We start from the raw sequence: 15,147 nt of genomic DNA on the forward strand, positions 1-15,147 counted from the left end.
TCTTTTTAATTACTGCTGCTTCCTCAAAGCAGGTTTGAAAACTCCCATCTTCAAATATATTCATTTTATCCTGGGCTGCAGATGTTGTAAACAGCATTTTCTCCTCATCTTTCAATGCTTGGACTGTCTGGGGTAGTTTCTGTTCAATAATCTGTGAATTCTGAGATTCTAAAATAAACCCTGACATATTTGCTCCTTCTACAATTCTTTGAACCTTTTGGGTAGGGCCCATATTAATTGGGACAGTCATAATTTGCCTAGGCACTGTCTGTGCATCTGCAGCTTGTAGTTTATTCACTGAATCAGTCACATTTAAAGCAGTAACACCTGGAGGTATCACTGTCAGTGCTGAATCAACAGGTAGTGGGTCAATCTGAAATGTCTGCACGTTTCTCTCATTCTGTGTTTCTCTCTGTTCAACAGAAGCAGTAGCCACTGTTGTACTTACTGGTACACTATTATCAGTATTTTTCATGGGAACCACATAAAGAGGCGACACTCAGTTAACAATGCATCCATTATTTCATTCCCTGAATCATGATTTATTTGAAGCTTTTTTATCATCATTAATTCCCTTCTCCTGCATCTGGTGCTTTACCTTTTTATCCTCACTTACTTTGTCTCTTGCTGTCTTTTTCCACATGCTTAAGGCCTCAAATTGTGCAGCTCTAGATGGTGTCTTTATTTCACATAACACTTCCCTTAATTTGTCAATAAATTGCAATTCAAAAGTACCATCTTTTGGAAACCTCAAAGGACCCTCTTTTTCAGTAATTTTGCACCATTGGTGAACCCACATACATGAACTTTTTCCCAAATTTGTAGACATAAAATGCACAGGTGTTCCTTCAGGAGCATCACCAATTAAAAACAAATTTTTCACTTTACCTCCCAACCGTTTCTTTAAACCTTTAAGCAATTCCATTTCTGTAATATTTTAATGCAATTTATTTTCTCCAATCCTGCCACAATTGACAGTTTCAGTCCGTTTAACTCCTGCTACTGAACCCTTCTTTACAAACAGGGTTCACTACACACCCAATGTCTCGTCCAGTGCCAGCGCGGCCCTTTGGGACGTCAGTTTTCCTCCTGCTACTAGCCCTCCCTTTACAAAATCTTACATCAATATTTGTTTGAGTTTTCTTTAATCAAAATTCCGTTAGTAACAAAATAAAAACACCACCATTACCTGTTTCACTAAACCAAAGAAATAGTTTTGACCTTTTACACAAGAATTCTGTATTTCCAGTAGGCAGCGCTTACCTCTACCCTACCACAGAATTGTTCAGTTTCACCGATAAAGTAGCACTTCCCTCTACTTTACCCTTCTAACAAGCAAAGGCTAACCGTTTCTTTGGGGATAAAACACATGTGGAGACTACAATGCTCCTGAGAATTAAGGCCAGAGTTTCACGAGAAAACTGAGTCCTATTTCACTTACACACATTCATACAGAAAATGTAGTCCATTTGCACAAGAATTCTGTATTTCCAGTAGGCAGCGCTTACCTCTACCCTACCACAGAATTATTCAGTTTTGCCGATAAAGTAGCACTTCCCTCTACTTTACCCTTCTTACATGCTTAGGGGAGACCTGTTACCTTCCCAGGGATAAGCGTAATCAGAGCTCACAATTGACTCCTGTTCTTAAGGCTGAAATTTCACAGGCGGCCTTCGCTATCCATACACCACTTTCACACAGAAAATGTCCCTACCGATAACACACGACGATGTTACCAACTTGAAACCAGACAATGGGCTGTGCGACTTCACTTGCCACACATTTCCCCGTGTACCTACAGGGCAAACAGACAATACCCCGTGTGACTTTACTTGCCACACGTTTTTCCCTGTGTACCTACAGGGCATCCAACTTCCTAAATCCCGGAAGTCTTCAAAAACAACATAAAACGCAATACAAATTCAACATAAAATGTTAGACATAAATCAATCATTATAAATCTGTCCTATGAAATAACCAATTTAATCAATAAAACAAAATAAAAAACATCAAGTCAAAATGAGCAAAATTGAATCCACAGTCAAAACCTTTACTATTTTTCCACACCACAAAAACATACCTGCAAGCACATTAACCGCATTTCACAACCCTATTAATACTCACACCACTCCAGCAATCTCCTTTTTGCATCACCTTTCCAGTACTGCTTTGCCAATCCTCAGGTTCTGAGCACAGGAATCAGGAATCAGGACTTTATCTAACTTCGGCAATTATTTTCTAGCGCTAGGCATTAATCTAACTATGCTCCTTTTGGTGATGGCACTAACCTTAACTCTGCTACCAAAAACTGATTCAGTGGTAATTTCCCTATTCAAAACCTCATTACCTATTGTTTACCGCTGTAAAGGGTGAAATGATGGACCTTTTGATGACCGTGTTTCACCAAACAGGAGACTTTACATATTTATGAAAATTTAATGCAAACAATATTTAAGGCAATAATGAGAGTGGTGAGTTATTTTAAAGGGTTTTATTTTTAAGTCATAAGTTATGGTTCTCTGACTCTTTATTCATTAGTCAAATATCAATCAGGTTACAAAATTGAAAAATAGGAAAAATAGCATTAATACAGTGCATATTACAGTCTGCATATAAGCATCACATATAGGAAGGGAAATGCGGTGCAAATTGTCAGTCAAAACTCTTAAAGAGTTTCTAAGAAACAGAGTAAGTCTTGCAAGGTTAATCAATAATTAATAATGGCAAAAATCTCCCATAAAGAGAAATAAATGCATAGGACAAATACATATTTTCAAAAGCAGTTAGTTAAAGCATGAAATTTAAAGTTTAGCACCTAAAATCTAAATCTGTTCTGATCCTTTCAGCTCTCTCTCTGCCTGGCTGTGCTAGCAAAAGTTCACATAGCTGATCCAATCAGAACTTCAAGACATATCATCTTCCCATGGGCTGACTGGATACGTCATTAATCAGGCGTGTTCCCGTTCAAATTTTAGTCTTGTGATAATGAAAAAAATGTGTGCTCTTCACTCCACTTTTAAACAGGCTAAAAAGATATGTAACATAGTGAAGGTCGAAGAGACGGAAACAGGAGGGCGTGATTTATTAACAAAGCCCTTTCGTTGAAAGTTGCTAGGGAAGAGGAGCACATTCCATTCTAATGTTCAAGGGCAAAACCTGCAGTAAGCTGAGGCCACTAAAGCAAACTGAAATCACGTGGTTTTCTACACTGTGAAACACAATTCAGCACATTTCTACTCTTGCAAAAATACATGATGCCATTTTGAAAGTACAAATACATTTTCTAAATTAATGTGCATTTTATAATGAGATTACATATTGATTAATCACATATCAACATGGCTGTTCAACTAATTGAGTATGTTTTCACATGAAAGCACCTCCAAAGTGAAGCATTCTGATCAGGCCTTATGTTTTCATCTTGCTTGCGCCACCATCTGCATGCCATTTTAGAATTCATGTCTGCAGCTTTTTGTCATATAGTAATGCATACATTTTATAGGTGAAAACTAAGCTCCATCAATAGCATTACCAGGCAGAGAAGGCTGACCCCAAGTAGTGGTAAAGGGACAGCGGCTCAGATACAGCATAACACAATATTGTCAAATCTATGACTCTTCTAAGGACTAGTGGCTTAATTTAGAGGGCAGTATGGAATTAAACCCTCAAAATAACTCCATGACCACACCATCTACATGCTTAACTTCCACTATGCCCAGCTTACCCCCTTCTCCGCAAAGACACTCTTCCACCCTGTTGGCATCAATGCGGCCCTTGGGCACACCACAGACCACACTTTCTGGCCCATGGGAAGATGTTTTTGAGTACCCATGTATAAGCTTCTTTGTTTTAGGAAGGCTTTTAAGACACATCTCCTTGGGAAACTTCCTTAGCTAGCTTCAGCTCCTAGACGCCCATGTCAGTGGTATAATGCAAAATGACGTCCCCCCTGCAGATTACAAGATGCCCAAGTCGTTCATGTAATGCAAAATGATGCCCACCCTGCAGAAATCAAATCAATCAATTAAATCAAAATATCTTTATTCAGTTTTACATAAAAACCATAAAAGTACACATTAAAATATACAATTAATATTATAATTAATAGTGTTATCTTGCATTAAAAATTAACACAATTTGGTACTTGAAAGACAAAATCATGTGTCTCAATGCCCTCCCCTGGTGGCTAATCATAGTTAGCCTATGTATTGTAACACAGGCAGTACGGTTCCATTAGTAGAGGCCTACTTTGTGGCCCACCCTATCAATGGATGGGTTACCTGTTGCTACTCTGGGTTATTCTGGGCATTTCATACCTAGTAATTTGATGGTACCACCATGGAGGTTAAAAAAACCCAGTAAGAACAATTCTTCCTTTAAAAGCATGATAAAATTGCCTTTTTTAATGTGAGACCAGTAGTCACGATCTCACATTTTTCAAATAAAATACATGGTTCTGCAAAGAAAGCACATTAAAGCAGCGCATATTTCATCATCTGAGAGACCTTGTAATGTGAGAATGGCATGGGCACTGCATCGTATATTTCTTGCTCTCATTAGTGGGGCCAAAAAACGTTTAGTATATAACGTGTAAAATTTACAGAAGAAAAGGAAGCGCATCATGGACTGGGTGGCACAGTCACTACACGGGCATGCCATTGAGTCTAGATTGAACTGATATCCTGTTGGAAAACAGAGTAGGTATTTTACTGTGTCTGCCCTAAACCTAAATAATAGGGAATGCTCCCAGACCCTCATGGGTTTCTGTATGTAACTAACTGGTATAACCTCTAAGTTCCAGGAGAGATATTTCTCATTCATTACTTTCCACGACTCCTCCGCGACACTCTTGTTATGTAATTCTGCTAATATCATTATTGACACTTCCTTTCTACTAATGGATGTGCATGAAGTGGAGTCGGAAAAAACGTGTGGTAAACCAGTCTCATAGAGGGAACCTTTCACATAGGCCAGCCATTAAATTGACATGCCTTTGTCACATTTCAGGCAATCACTAATTATGGCCCCAGTTAATGGAGTGTCCTCATTCCGCCAAATAGAAAGTCACAACAAAGGTGGTTTCATATGAGGTCGCTCAAGTAGGAAAGCCCAAGTTTACTGTGGCAGATGAGATTTGAAGAGGATCCTGGTATGACCAGCAGTCTGATACAAAAGTTGTTTTCCTCCCTCAGTATTGCGGAACAATCTGCATGACCCCAGACACCAGCCCCATAAGAAGCTGTGGGGGAGCATTGCACAGTGTAGATTTGCAGTACTGGGGCCTTAGACAACCCCTGGGTGGCCGTGGTAGGCTAAGGAGCGAACCCAAAGAGCTAGCTAATTTCACCCTACTTTGCTTGACGTGTATTGCCCAGAATCCCTTTTTACTAAAAGTTACACCCAGGTACGAGAACATTTTTGTGCTCACCACAATGTTTTGACCAAGTGCTATTTTAAAATCCATTCATCTTTTAGTCCCACAAACCATTGTGTAAGATTTATAAAAGTTTGTTAGGAGGTCCAAATTTGACATGACCTCCACAAAAGTGTTGACTAAATTTCTTAGTGCTATTGGGGTTCGGGCCATTAAACCTGCATCTTGTGCATACAGAAGTGCAGGGAGTGGTATACCATTTACCTTTTGTACGTCTAGGGTACTAGTTACCAACTTAGTGCTCAAATCGTTTATGTAAAGAACAAATAATTACGGTGTGAACACACAACCTTGCCACACTTCACGATGTGTCTTGATGATGTTTGACAATTCACCTTTTGTCATAATGTACCCTGGCTATGGTATCAGCATGAAGCGAGGCAAGCTTGTGGAAAAGGGTCCCTTCCATTCCGATGCCAAGGAGATGCAGCCAAAGAGTGTTTCGATTTACACAGTCAAAGGCCATGGATAAATCCATGAATCCCAAGTAAAGGTTGGACTGTTTGGTCACTATATTCTTGCCAATTATCAGATTTAGATTCAAGCATTGCTCCACTGTGCCAATACCAGTCCGAAAGCCGTATTGGAATGCATCCAAAATTTTGTTTTCACATACCCAATCTGAAATCCTATTATATATAACATGGCCCAATATTTTGGCTGGTATATCAATTAAAGAGATTGGGCGATAGCAATCAGGCTTAGCCCGGTCCCCTTTTTAAAAAATATGAACTATGGTGGAGTCCACCCAAGAGCTTGGTATGGTGGAAGATGTCATGCCACAATTGGGTTGGATTTTGGGAGATGAATATATAATCTATGATCGTTGCACAATTTCTGCCGTTGGGATCCTTATACTATCCCTACCGGCTATCTCTAATGCATTGTGCATATCTGAAAGATCTAATGATGCCTCTAGCTCTACCCGGTTTATCACCTCCCACATCAGTTAATGTGTTGGAACCGTTGCTTTTAATTGGTAGTTCAGCGTTGGAGTCCCCTGCCAAACTGATGGATAACTGGCACCCTGCATTTACCTTTTTCTCCACTAGAGTGGAGATACAATTGAATACAGCTTGGAAGTTTTTATTAGGGATACTATGAAAATCATTATTATAGAAGTCGCTTTGTGTAAATCCAAGCCCCCCCTGTGTACTACTGCTGGAAAGTTTCCATCCTTTACCTCAAGAGCTTCTGTTCTTCCTTTGAGTGATAGATATACCCAGATCGATAACCCCACAGATGGTCACCCTCAGCTAGATGATATTGCTGGGGAAGAAAAGCAAGCGAAAGCATCAAAAACAATAGGGGTTCTTTCCCATGTTTCCTGAAATAACAAGATATCATAGGTATTTATAAATGACTGCCACTCTGGTAGTAAGACCTTTTAATGAACACCAGCAATATTCCAACTTAAAATAACAATGGGCGTGGACTGCTAAGATCTCAGGCTCCTCAGGGCGTGGCGAATTTGAGAACAATGTTGAAAAGTCTGGGGCCAGCTCTGTCTCTATGGGCAAGGCAACAGGATGTTCTGAATTCACAGTCTTTGGACTAGCAGTCAGGATGCATGGGTGTATGTCCACTGGGACATTCTGCCAATCGACCTCATTAGTTACTGCTTGCTAAGCTCCAAGAAGACTCTTAATGGGAAACTCATGAGGAAATAAAAGGTGCCATTTGAGGAGATCTATAGAAGTACCCTAGTGGGAGTGTAGCAATAGCTGATTTCGGAAGAAACCATCGGACCTTGTAGCCCAGCACATGTTCTACTGTTGTTGGGCGACGAACGTTGACTACAATGCAGTTGCCAGGGATATTTTTGGGGGAAGTCCCAACCCAGTTTATTCGTCTGACCATTAAAATGCCTTTTTCATCCGTCTGCTTAAAATTCCTGTTAGCCCCAAGACAATGTAACTCCTTGTTCCATGTCTGCTCCCATGTCTCTGTTTGATCATCCTTCAGCAAGGGCACCCTGGCTATAACCCCAATATAGGGAGAAGGTGCAAGGTAGTGGCAGAGGACGTTCCTTCTTGTACTTTAGAGTTCTTTGTAGATGCACTGGGTCACTGAGAGATTTGCATCATGCTCTTATTCCCTGTGTAGTCAGCCCTCCCCTTACTTGTGGTGGCTATGGCAACATTGGTTTCCCTTGCACCATTATGTTTCTGCAGTGCCTGCTGTGTCTTTTGATTTAAGTCCTGCCGTGAAGGCTTTGCTGCATCGCTAGGGTCTGTGGATTCATCATTGGCCTTCCTTTCAGCCAGCATGCTACTAGTGACGGCCGCAGGCAGATAATTTGGAGCTAGACACCCTGAGCATCCTGATGGAGGTGGTATTGCTAGGGGTTGTACTTTGCCAGGCCTTTTTTGATGGTAAATAGGCGCTCATTTATAGGGATAAAATGCTTTTCCAAAAATTCTTTAAGTGAGCGTAACATTGAGTCTGTTGATAATGGGTCCACCCCCTTCTGGGTGCGCTCTCAGTCGAATTCGGTTTTGAGCATGTCCTGTTGTTAGGCATTCTCTTCCTCTTTTCTGCTGGCTCAGGTGTTCGGATGAACCTCTGACTATCTCATCCCTGCAGAATACAATGAGGGCCCCTGTATTTCCTGTATCCTACGTCTATTAATTGACCTTCGATTGATTGGGGGCTCCCTGCAGAGTTGGGGGGACCCTTGCGCAATAGGGGCTGCAGTGACCTGCGTTATACCCCTAGCCAATGTGGATTTCTCCCACTACACAAATTTGCTGTTAAGTGTTGCACTGTCAGTCTCTTATGCACAAAGCCAAAATGTGTTTTAAAGTTATACTTTAAAATTAAATTGCACTAAAGTATACAAAAAAGTGATGGATGGAATGCTTGAATTAATCTGACCCATTGGAAATTACTCGGGCCACATCCCAGATCATTTTTATTTTGTATACCATGTCATCTCAGTTTAGATTCAGCTATATGCAAATCAGTCTTGAACCTGCTCCAATGGGAACATCCCAGCACAAACTGCAAAGCCAGGCCTTCTCTGAGCCAGAACCCAAGCAACCTAGGACCGATTTCGCTCTTGTTTAGTCTCAATAGCCAGGCATAGCTTTGTTGTATTGACACAGTGTGCACAGGGCGCACGTAAATGGCATACCTGCTCCACTTAGGGCAACACACTAAAGTACACAAAAAGTGATAGATGGAATGCTTGAATTAATTGAAGGCTGGACTGTTCCCATGAGGAGCAGGGTCAAGACGGATTTGCATATGACTGAGCCAAACAGAGGGGGGCATGTTGGGAGAATAGCGATAAACTGGGATGCGGACCAAGACGTTGACAGTGGCTGAGATTTATTCAAACATTCCATCCACCACCTTGTTGTTTTAGCATTTGATGCTGTAGGTGCGCCGGGAATGCCCAACATGGGTCCCAGGCTCACTGTGCAACTGGAACCAAGGTATAGCGGGCTGAAAAGCCCTAATAAGGAAGAAACCAGTTCTGGGTTGCTTGTGCTTTGGTTCAGGGAGGACCTGTTCTGACATTTCAGGCTGGACTGTTTCCATTGGAACACAGTCTAAAGTGATTTGCATAGGGTTGGGTCCGAACTGATTTGGCATGGTGGGCGAAAGATGATGGTTTAGGATACGGCTATTTGATTATCAGTGGCTGAGATTGATTCAAACCTTCCATCCATCACCTTGCTGCATTTTACATTTGATGCTCAAAGTGCGCTGGGAATAACTAGATGTGGATCCTGGCTCACTGTGCCATTGGAACAAAGCTATAACTGGCTGAAGAGCTGAAGAGCCCTAATTAGGGAAAAACACTCCTGGATTGATTGCGTTCTGGTTTGGGGAGGACCTGTCCTGGCAGTTCAATCTGGACTGTTCCCAAGAGGAGCAGCGTCAAGACTGATTTTCATATGGCTGGGTCCAAAGTGAGGTGGCATGATGGGTGAAAAGCGATGGATTGGGATGCTGCCCTATGTGATTGCCCGTGGCTGAGATTAATTCAAGCATTTCATCCGTCACTTTGTCGTATTTTTATTTGACTCCCTGAGTGCACCAGGTATGCCCAGAAGTGGGGTCTGGCTCACTGTGTCACTGGAACCAAGCTTTGCCTTGCTGAAGAGCCCTAATAAGGGTATATAACTGGTCCGGGGTTGCTTGTGTTCTGGTTCGAGAGGACCTGTCCTGACAGTTCAGGCTGGACTGTTGCCATGAGGTGCAGGTTCAAGATTGACTTGCATATGGCTGGGTCCAAACTGAAGTGGCACTGTGGGCGAAAAACTATGAATTGGGATGCGGCTCGAGCGATTACCAGTGGCTGAGATTAATTCAAGCATTCCATCCATCACCTTTTCTTTTCATAAACCTTTTTATTGGTTTTCTTGCAAGGTATACAACAATCATGAAGAAAAATTTATTTTTTGTCTTTGCATGACTTTCATTATTCACATTAACATTACGAGTAAATTCCAGTCCACCAAGGCCTAGATTGCCTTGACACTTATGTTGTGTTGGGATGTGTGTCTAACCGGGGATAGTAGATGACATATTGAGATGTCTGGTACTCAAGTGTTGCTCGCTATCTCCATCCGGTGTTCGGGAGGACACCACATCCTTCTATACAACCAAACTGGGGAGACTAAACTCCGGGAACTGGGGCATGGGTAGGGGCATTGAATGCCACTGGGCTAGTAACTCCCAGGGGTGATCCCCCATCAGGACGAGATGGGTGTGTCGCTTGGGGCCGCAGGGGGATGGTCTCGTGCAGGCGATATGTGTGGGGTTCGGGGTTCATCCGGGCCTAGCAATGTCTGGGTGTCACCTGGGGTGTTCGCGGGGGTGTCTTGTGCGTGCGTGAAGTCATGTAGGAGCATCGACCACTGCATGGAAATGGGATTTCGCCACATGCCGCATGCTTCCTCCCGGCGAATGGTGTCCTCCTCGGCCGCACCCCATTTTTTGACCGACCCCCACCATGCCTCTATATGAGGACCGTTAGGTGATCGCCAGTGTAGTGTGATGCTACGCTTAGCAAGGAGTATGACTAGGATCGCAAATTGGGTCTCCACCTTTCTTTGTTTGTGTCGCTTAAAAATCCCTAAGGCGCAGGCCTCCCACATGTTAAGTCCTGTCAAGCCCGTGACCGTCAGCAGTGTGGCAGGTACTCTTGCCCAAAAGGCTTACGGCGTGGGGCAAGTCCATAGCATATGGATAAATAAGGCGTCGGGTGTATGGCAGCGAGGACAGTCAAACTGCGACGCGGGGAAAAAGCGCTTAAGTCGTTCCGGCGTGAGATAAGCCCGATGTAGTATGTTGAATTGGATATTTTTAAATCGCTGGTTGCGTGACACTTTTTTGTGATGTTCCAGGGCTGTGAGCCATTCTTTGTCGTGTAGTGCGCAGCCAAATTCTTCCTCCCATTTGAATCGGAGCCTCGTCAGTGGTTTGTTTATGAGTTCCATGACCGATTTGGATATCCATGTGATCAGGTGGCGCCCTATGCCCATGTTTAAAATCGTATGTAGCACTGGGTGCGTTTTGGGTTCCCCAGCCTTAAGGTCCCATGGCTTTCTACAGTCGGCAATGAGTTGCCTGTGTAATGAGAACTGTCCAACGAGGAGCCCGCACTCTCTTCCGTCAATCCCTCAAACGATGTCAGTTAGCCTTCCGTGAACCGAACCGCTGTCTCGCTGAGCCCGATCTGGCCAAACTCGCAATTCGCCAGCCACGTAGTACCCGCTTCCCTTAGGGAGACCCACCAGTGGCAGCAGTGGATAATACATAGGTGCCGCTTTAGCGAGACAATGGATAAGCAGCGCACAGGATCTGGCCACTTTCACCAGCAGGGGGTGTGTCGGGTTGGGTCTGGTCATCCGGGTTGTCTCCGGAGTTGTCAAAGTCCCGGCTTGTGTTGTCGTTTCCTCCAAGTGCCGTCCAGCCATCCAACGCAAGAGCAACTGTAATTGTGCCGCCTAAAAGTAGGCTTCAAAGGACGGGGCCCCCAGCCCTTCCCCATCCCGTGGAAGCTGTAGTGTCGTCAAGGCTACTCTGCGGCGGCCCATATCAACGAGATCAGCAGGGAGTCAAGCTCATAAAAGAAGCATTGCAGGGGGATCACCGAAACGTTTGCAAAGTAATAGTGGAGCCAGGGTAGCATTATCATTTTGGCCAGAGCTACCATTCCTATCAGGGCCAGGGGCAACATCCTCCAGATGTTGATATTGGGTTTTCAACCCTCAGAGGGCCCTGTAGTGATTCCCCTCCAATAGGTCTTCAGGTGTGTGATAGAGTCTAATGGCCAAGTATCGTGGGGCATCCCCCTTCCAAGACAGTGTGGCATCTCCTACATTGACCTTCCAGTGGGGTGCATCGGGGTGAAGGGGGTAGATGTGAATTTGGCCTCGTTGAGTGTGGACCAGAGAGAGGTGAGGTTTGGTGTGATGTCTCTGATGTAGATGAGCAGGTCATCTGCGTACATGGACACGCTATGCATACGTCCCTCAAGCGGAATACCCCATACCTCGCCCTCCCTCCTCAGTTTGATCGCCAGCAGCTCCATTGCTAGAGCGAATAATAACGGGGACAGAGGGAATCCTTGGCACGTTCCGCGCGGTATCGAAATGGGGGGCGAAATTTGCCTGCCTATTCGAATTCGAGTGGACAACCATAAGTACAGCAACTTGATGTATGCCCTAAGTTGAGGTCCCAGTCTCGCTTCCTCCAAAACAGCGAATAAATACTGCCACGCCAGGGTATCGAAGGCCTTTTCGAGGTCCAATACAAGGCATGCAGCGCGTGGGAATTTCCCCGTACACTGTCCTGGACCTGGAACAGCCGACGAATATTCTAGGAAGTGTTCCTCCTGGGCACAAAACCACATTGGTCGGGGTGTATAAGACGGGGAGCACTTCTGTGATTCTGTGTGCAAGGATTTTTCCAAGAATTTTGCAGTCTGCTGTTAGTAGGGTGATGGGCCAGTAGGAGGACCTAAGCAAGGGGTCTCGGTCTAGTTTTAAGAAACGTCACTAGCGTGGAGTCGCGCATGGACTTGGGGAGCATCTTTGTCTCTAGCGCCGCCTGGTATACTAAGTCTAGCTGCTGGACCAGTTGAGAGAATGTGGTATAGAATTCTATAGGGAAGCCATCATGGCCGTGGGCTTTATTGGTGGCTAGTTGGCGGATTGCATGTTTGATCTCTATGGCCGTTAGTTGTTCATCTAGGGCAACCCTGTCCTCCTCTGGCTCCTGCATTATAGCGTCACTGTCCAGCATCCTACGTATGTACTCCCCTCTGTCCTGGGCCGGCTCCCTATATAATGTGTCGTAATACTCGTGGAAGTCCCAAAGAATGTCTGCTTGCGCATGTACAATCACGCCTGCGGCGTTTCTGATACTGGTGATCGGTTACGCTTGCGTGTCTTGTCTGACCAGCCATGCGAGCAGAGCGCCAGCATGGTTACCTTCGTTGTGGGCTCTAGAGGCATATGCCCGAAAGTTATACCAGCGCAAGTCTGCACAAGCTTCTGCATATTTAGTTTTGGCCTCTGCCATTTGTGCCGGGGGATTTGTTGCTTGTCAGCCTCCTTAGACAGTTTCGCCACTCGCTGTTCTGTAAACTGTACCACCTGCTCTAGCGTTCTGCGGACTCCCACGATTTGCCTAATGCAGGCACCCCGCATCACTACCTTGAAAGCGTCCCACTCGTGTCCTAGAATTTGTGGTCCCTGCGTTTTCTGAGAAGTAGTGTTGGATGTTTTCTGTTTGCCCAAATATAGGGTCCTCTAGGCATTCTCGGGGGAGCTGCCACGTGGGTACAGGAGGTGTCGGTGGGTGCCACCGAAGGGTCACAACATGTGCATCGTGGTCCGATATCACCATGCCTAGGTAATCTGAATGCTGGATGAGGGGAAGGATCGTCCGCATCTGTCGAGCCGTACGCGCAGACTGTGGGGAATGGAGTGGAAGGAGTATAGTTTAGTTGTCGGGTGCGCATGAATTCCATCCATCACTTTCATTAAAATTAAATTGCAACTGTATATTATTTAGTACTAATAAATAATGCTTCGCTAATGTCAGATCTATACTTCATCGATGTTACCACTATGTCCTTTAGAAAAACAATTCCACACATCTAAGGTGTGTCTACTGAGGTTTGCCCACCCACATGGAACAAACCATCCACCTTTGCTTGATACAATAGAATCCGTTCAGGAAGCCACATAAGTGCTGTTAAATTTGAACGAAAATATAAACTTTTAAACATATTGCCTTATTTATTCAGGACTTATTAACAGTTTGAAAAACAAACATTATCTATTCAAAAACTTTATTTGGATACTTTATAACTTAAGGGCACGTAAATCGCTTGCTAAATGTAGGATGACTGAGAATGAAAAATGTACAACAAATATAAAGGTTTAAAAACGATAGTTACTTATAAAAGAAATGTAGTCATCGTGAAAGCTGTATAGGGCAGGGGTAGCATCACAGGATTTAGAGATGCTTTATTTCAATATTTTACTCTTCATTAGCATTTAAACTGTTATGTTCAGACATAATATGAAGCAAAACATATAAGGAAAAACATTGTGCTAAATATACACGACTCGAGCCGAATATATTCATTCTCAGACTTGAAGTCCAAAGAGACATTCATCGAATAAAATGTTTATTCATTCATTTTCCCTTTTTTAAGCGCTAGATTGCTTTTCATAAGAACACATAATTTAAAGGAACAGTGCTTTGATTTAAAATGTGTTGTTTAAGAATCATTCAAGCATTCGTTCATTTATTCATTATTCATTCACTCTGTCAATAGGTGAGTTAGTTGAACAATTAGTCAGCCAGGTGATTAGTCTGTCATTCAATCAGTGCAGCATTCGGTCAGTCAGTGAGACGGTAGATTAGTCCATAATTTTGTCAATGGGTGTATCATTCGATGGAGCGGCCAATCAGTACATTAGTGAACTGCTCTTGTGGGTTTATCATTACGTTTTAAAGTTACTCTGTGGTGGCATTGGTCCCAGGGTCCTGCGTGAACTGCTCTTCTGTAGCTTGGCAAAGTTTTCAGTTCTTTTGAGTTCCATGGTAGTTGGGTCACACTCCAGCATTTCACGGACCCAGTCGTCATCCATGGACCCTTCAATAAACTCCTGGACGGTGATCAGAGCTGAAACGAAATAAATGAATGGTTACGGACTCGGTCTCATGGAACCCCAGCAGGTATCCAGCCAGGAGAGAAGCCTTTGAAAATTCACGTGGAACTCTCTTGCCCCCTCGTTTCGGCCACGTGGCATAATACGGCCTTTTGAAAAATACCTACCAAACATTATTAAATGTCGTATGTATATTTTTCAATTAATGCTCATTAACCGGCATTTATAAATATCACCATTTTACTGCACCTTGGAGTGGTACACATAGGGCTGGACCCTGCGGTGTCCTGAAGAAGAGCTTGGGGGTAAGTTCGAAACATGTAAGCAGTCTACTAGGACCCCTGACTCATTGCAAACCAGGTTGACCTAGAGACCCACCCCATTTTTAATATATCAAAAAGGAGCAAGAGTAAAGTAATTCCGCCCACTAGCTAGATATGTTTAAATCACTCCACTCCACATACACCACTGCAGTACACATAGTCCCTCACTAAAGTGCTCCTACGTATTCTCGCAAGTCGCAGCACGCCTCAACCCGCAGCGGGTTGAGATGGCCCTATGATGAAG

General features: G+C 43.8%; 1 protein-coding gene across 1 annotated transcript in view; it reads right to left on the reverse strand.

Annotated features, from left to right (window-relative positions):
* Positions 1-2,556: 2,556 nt before the first annotated feature.
* Positions 2,557-15,147, reverse strand: part of LOC146855186 (guanylyl cyclase inhibitory protein-like) — a 192,037-nt gene continuing 179,446 nt past the window's right edge. Inside the window, exon 5 of the mRNA XM_085652805.1 lies at positions 2,557-14,594. Within this exon, the coding sequence (XP_085508931.1) occupies positions 14,413-14,594 (182 nt within the window). The 3' untranslated portion in view covers positions 2,557-14,412. The remainder of the gene's footprint in view (positions 14,595-15,147) is intronic.

This window comes from Triturus cristatus, chromosome 4_1 (assembly GCF_964204655.1).
Source record: "Triturus cristatus chromosome 4_1, aTriCri1.1, whole genome shotgun sequence".
Classification (NCBI taxonomy): domain Eukaryota; kingdom Metazoa; phylum Chordata; class Amphibia; order Caudata; family Salamandridae; genus Triturus; species Triturus cristatus.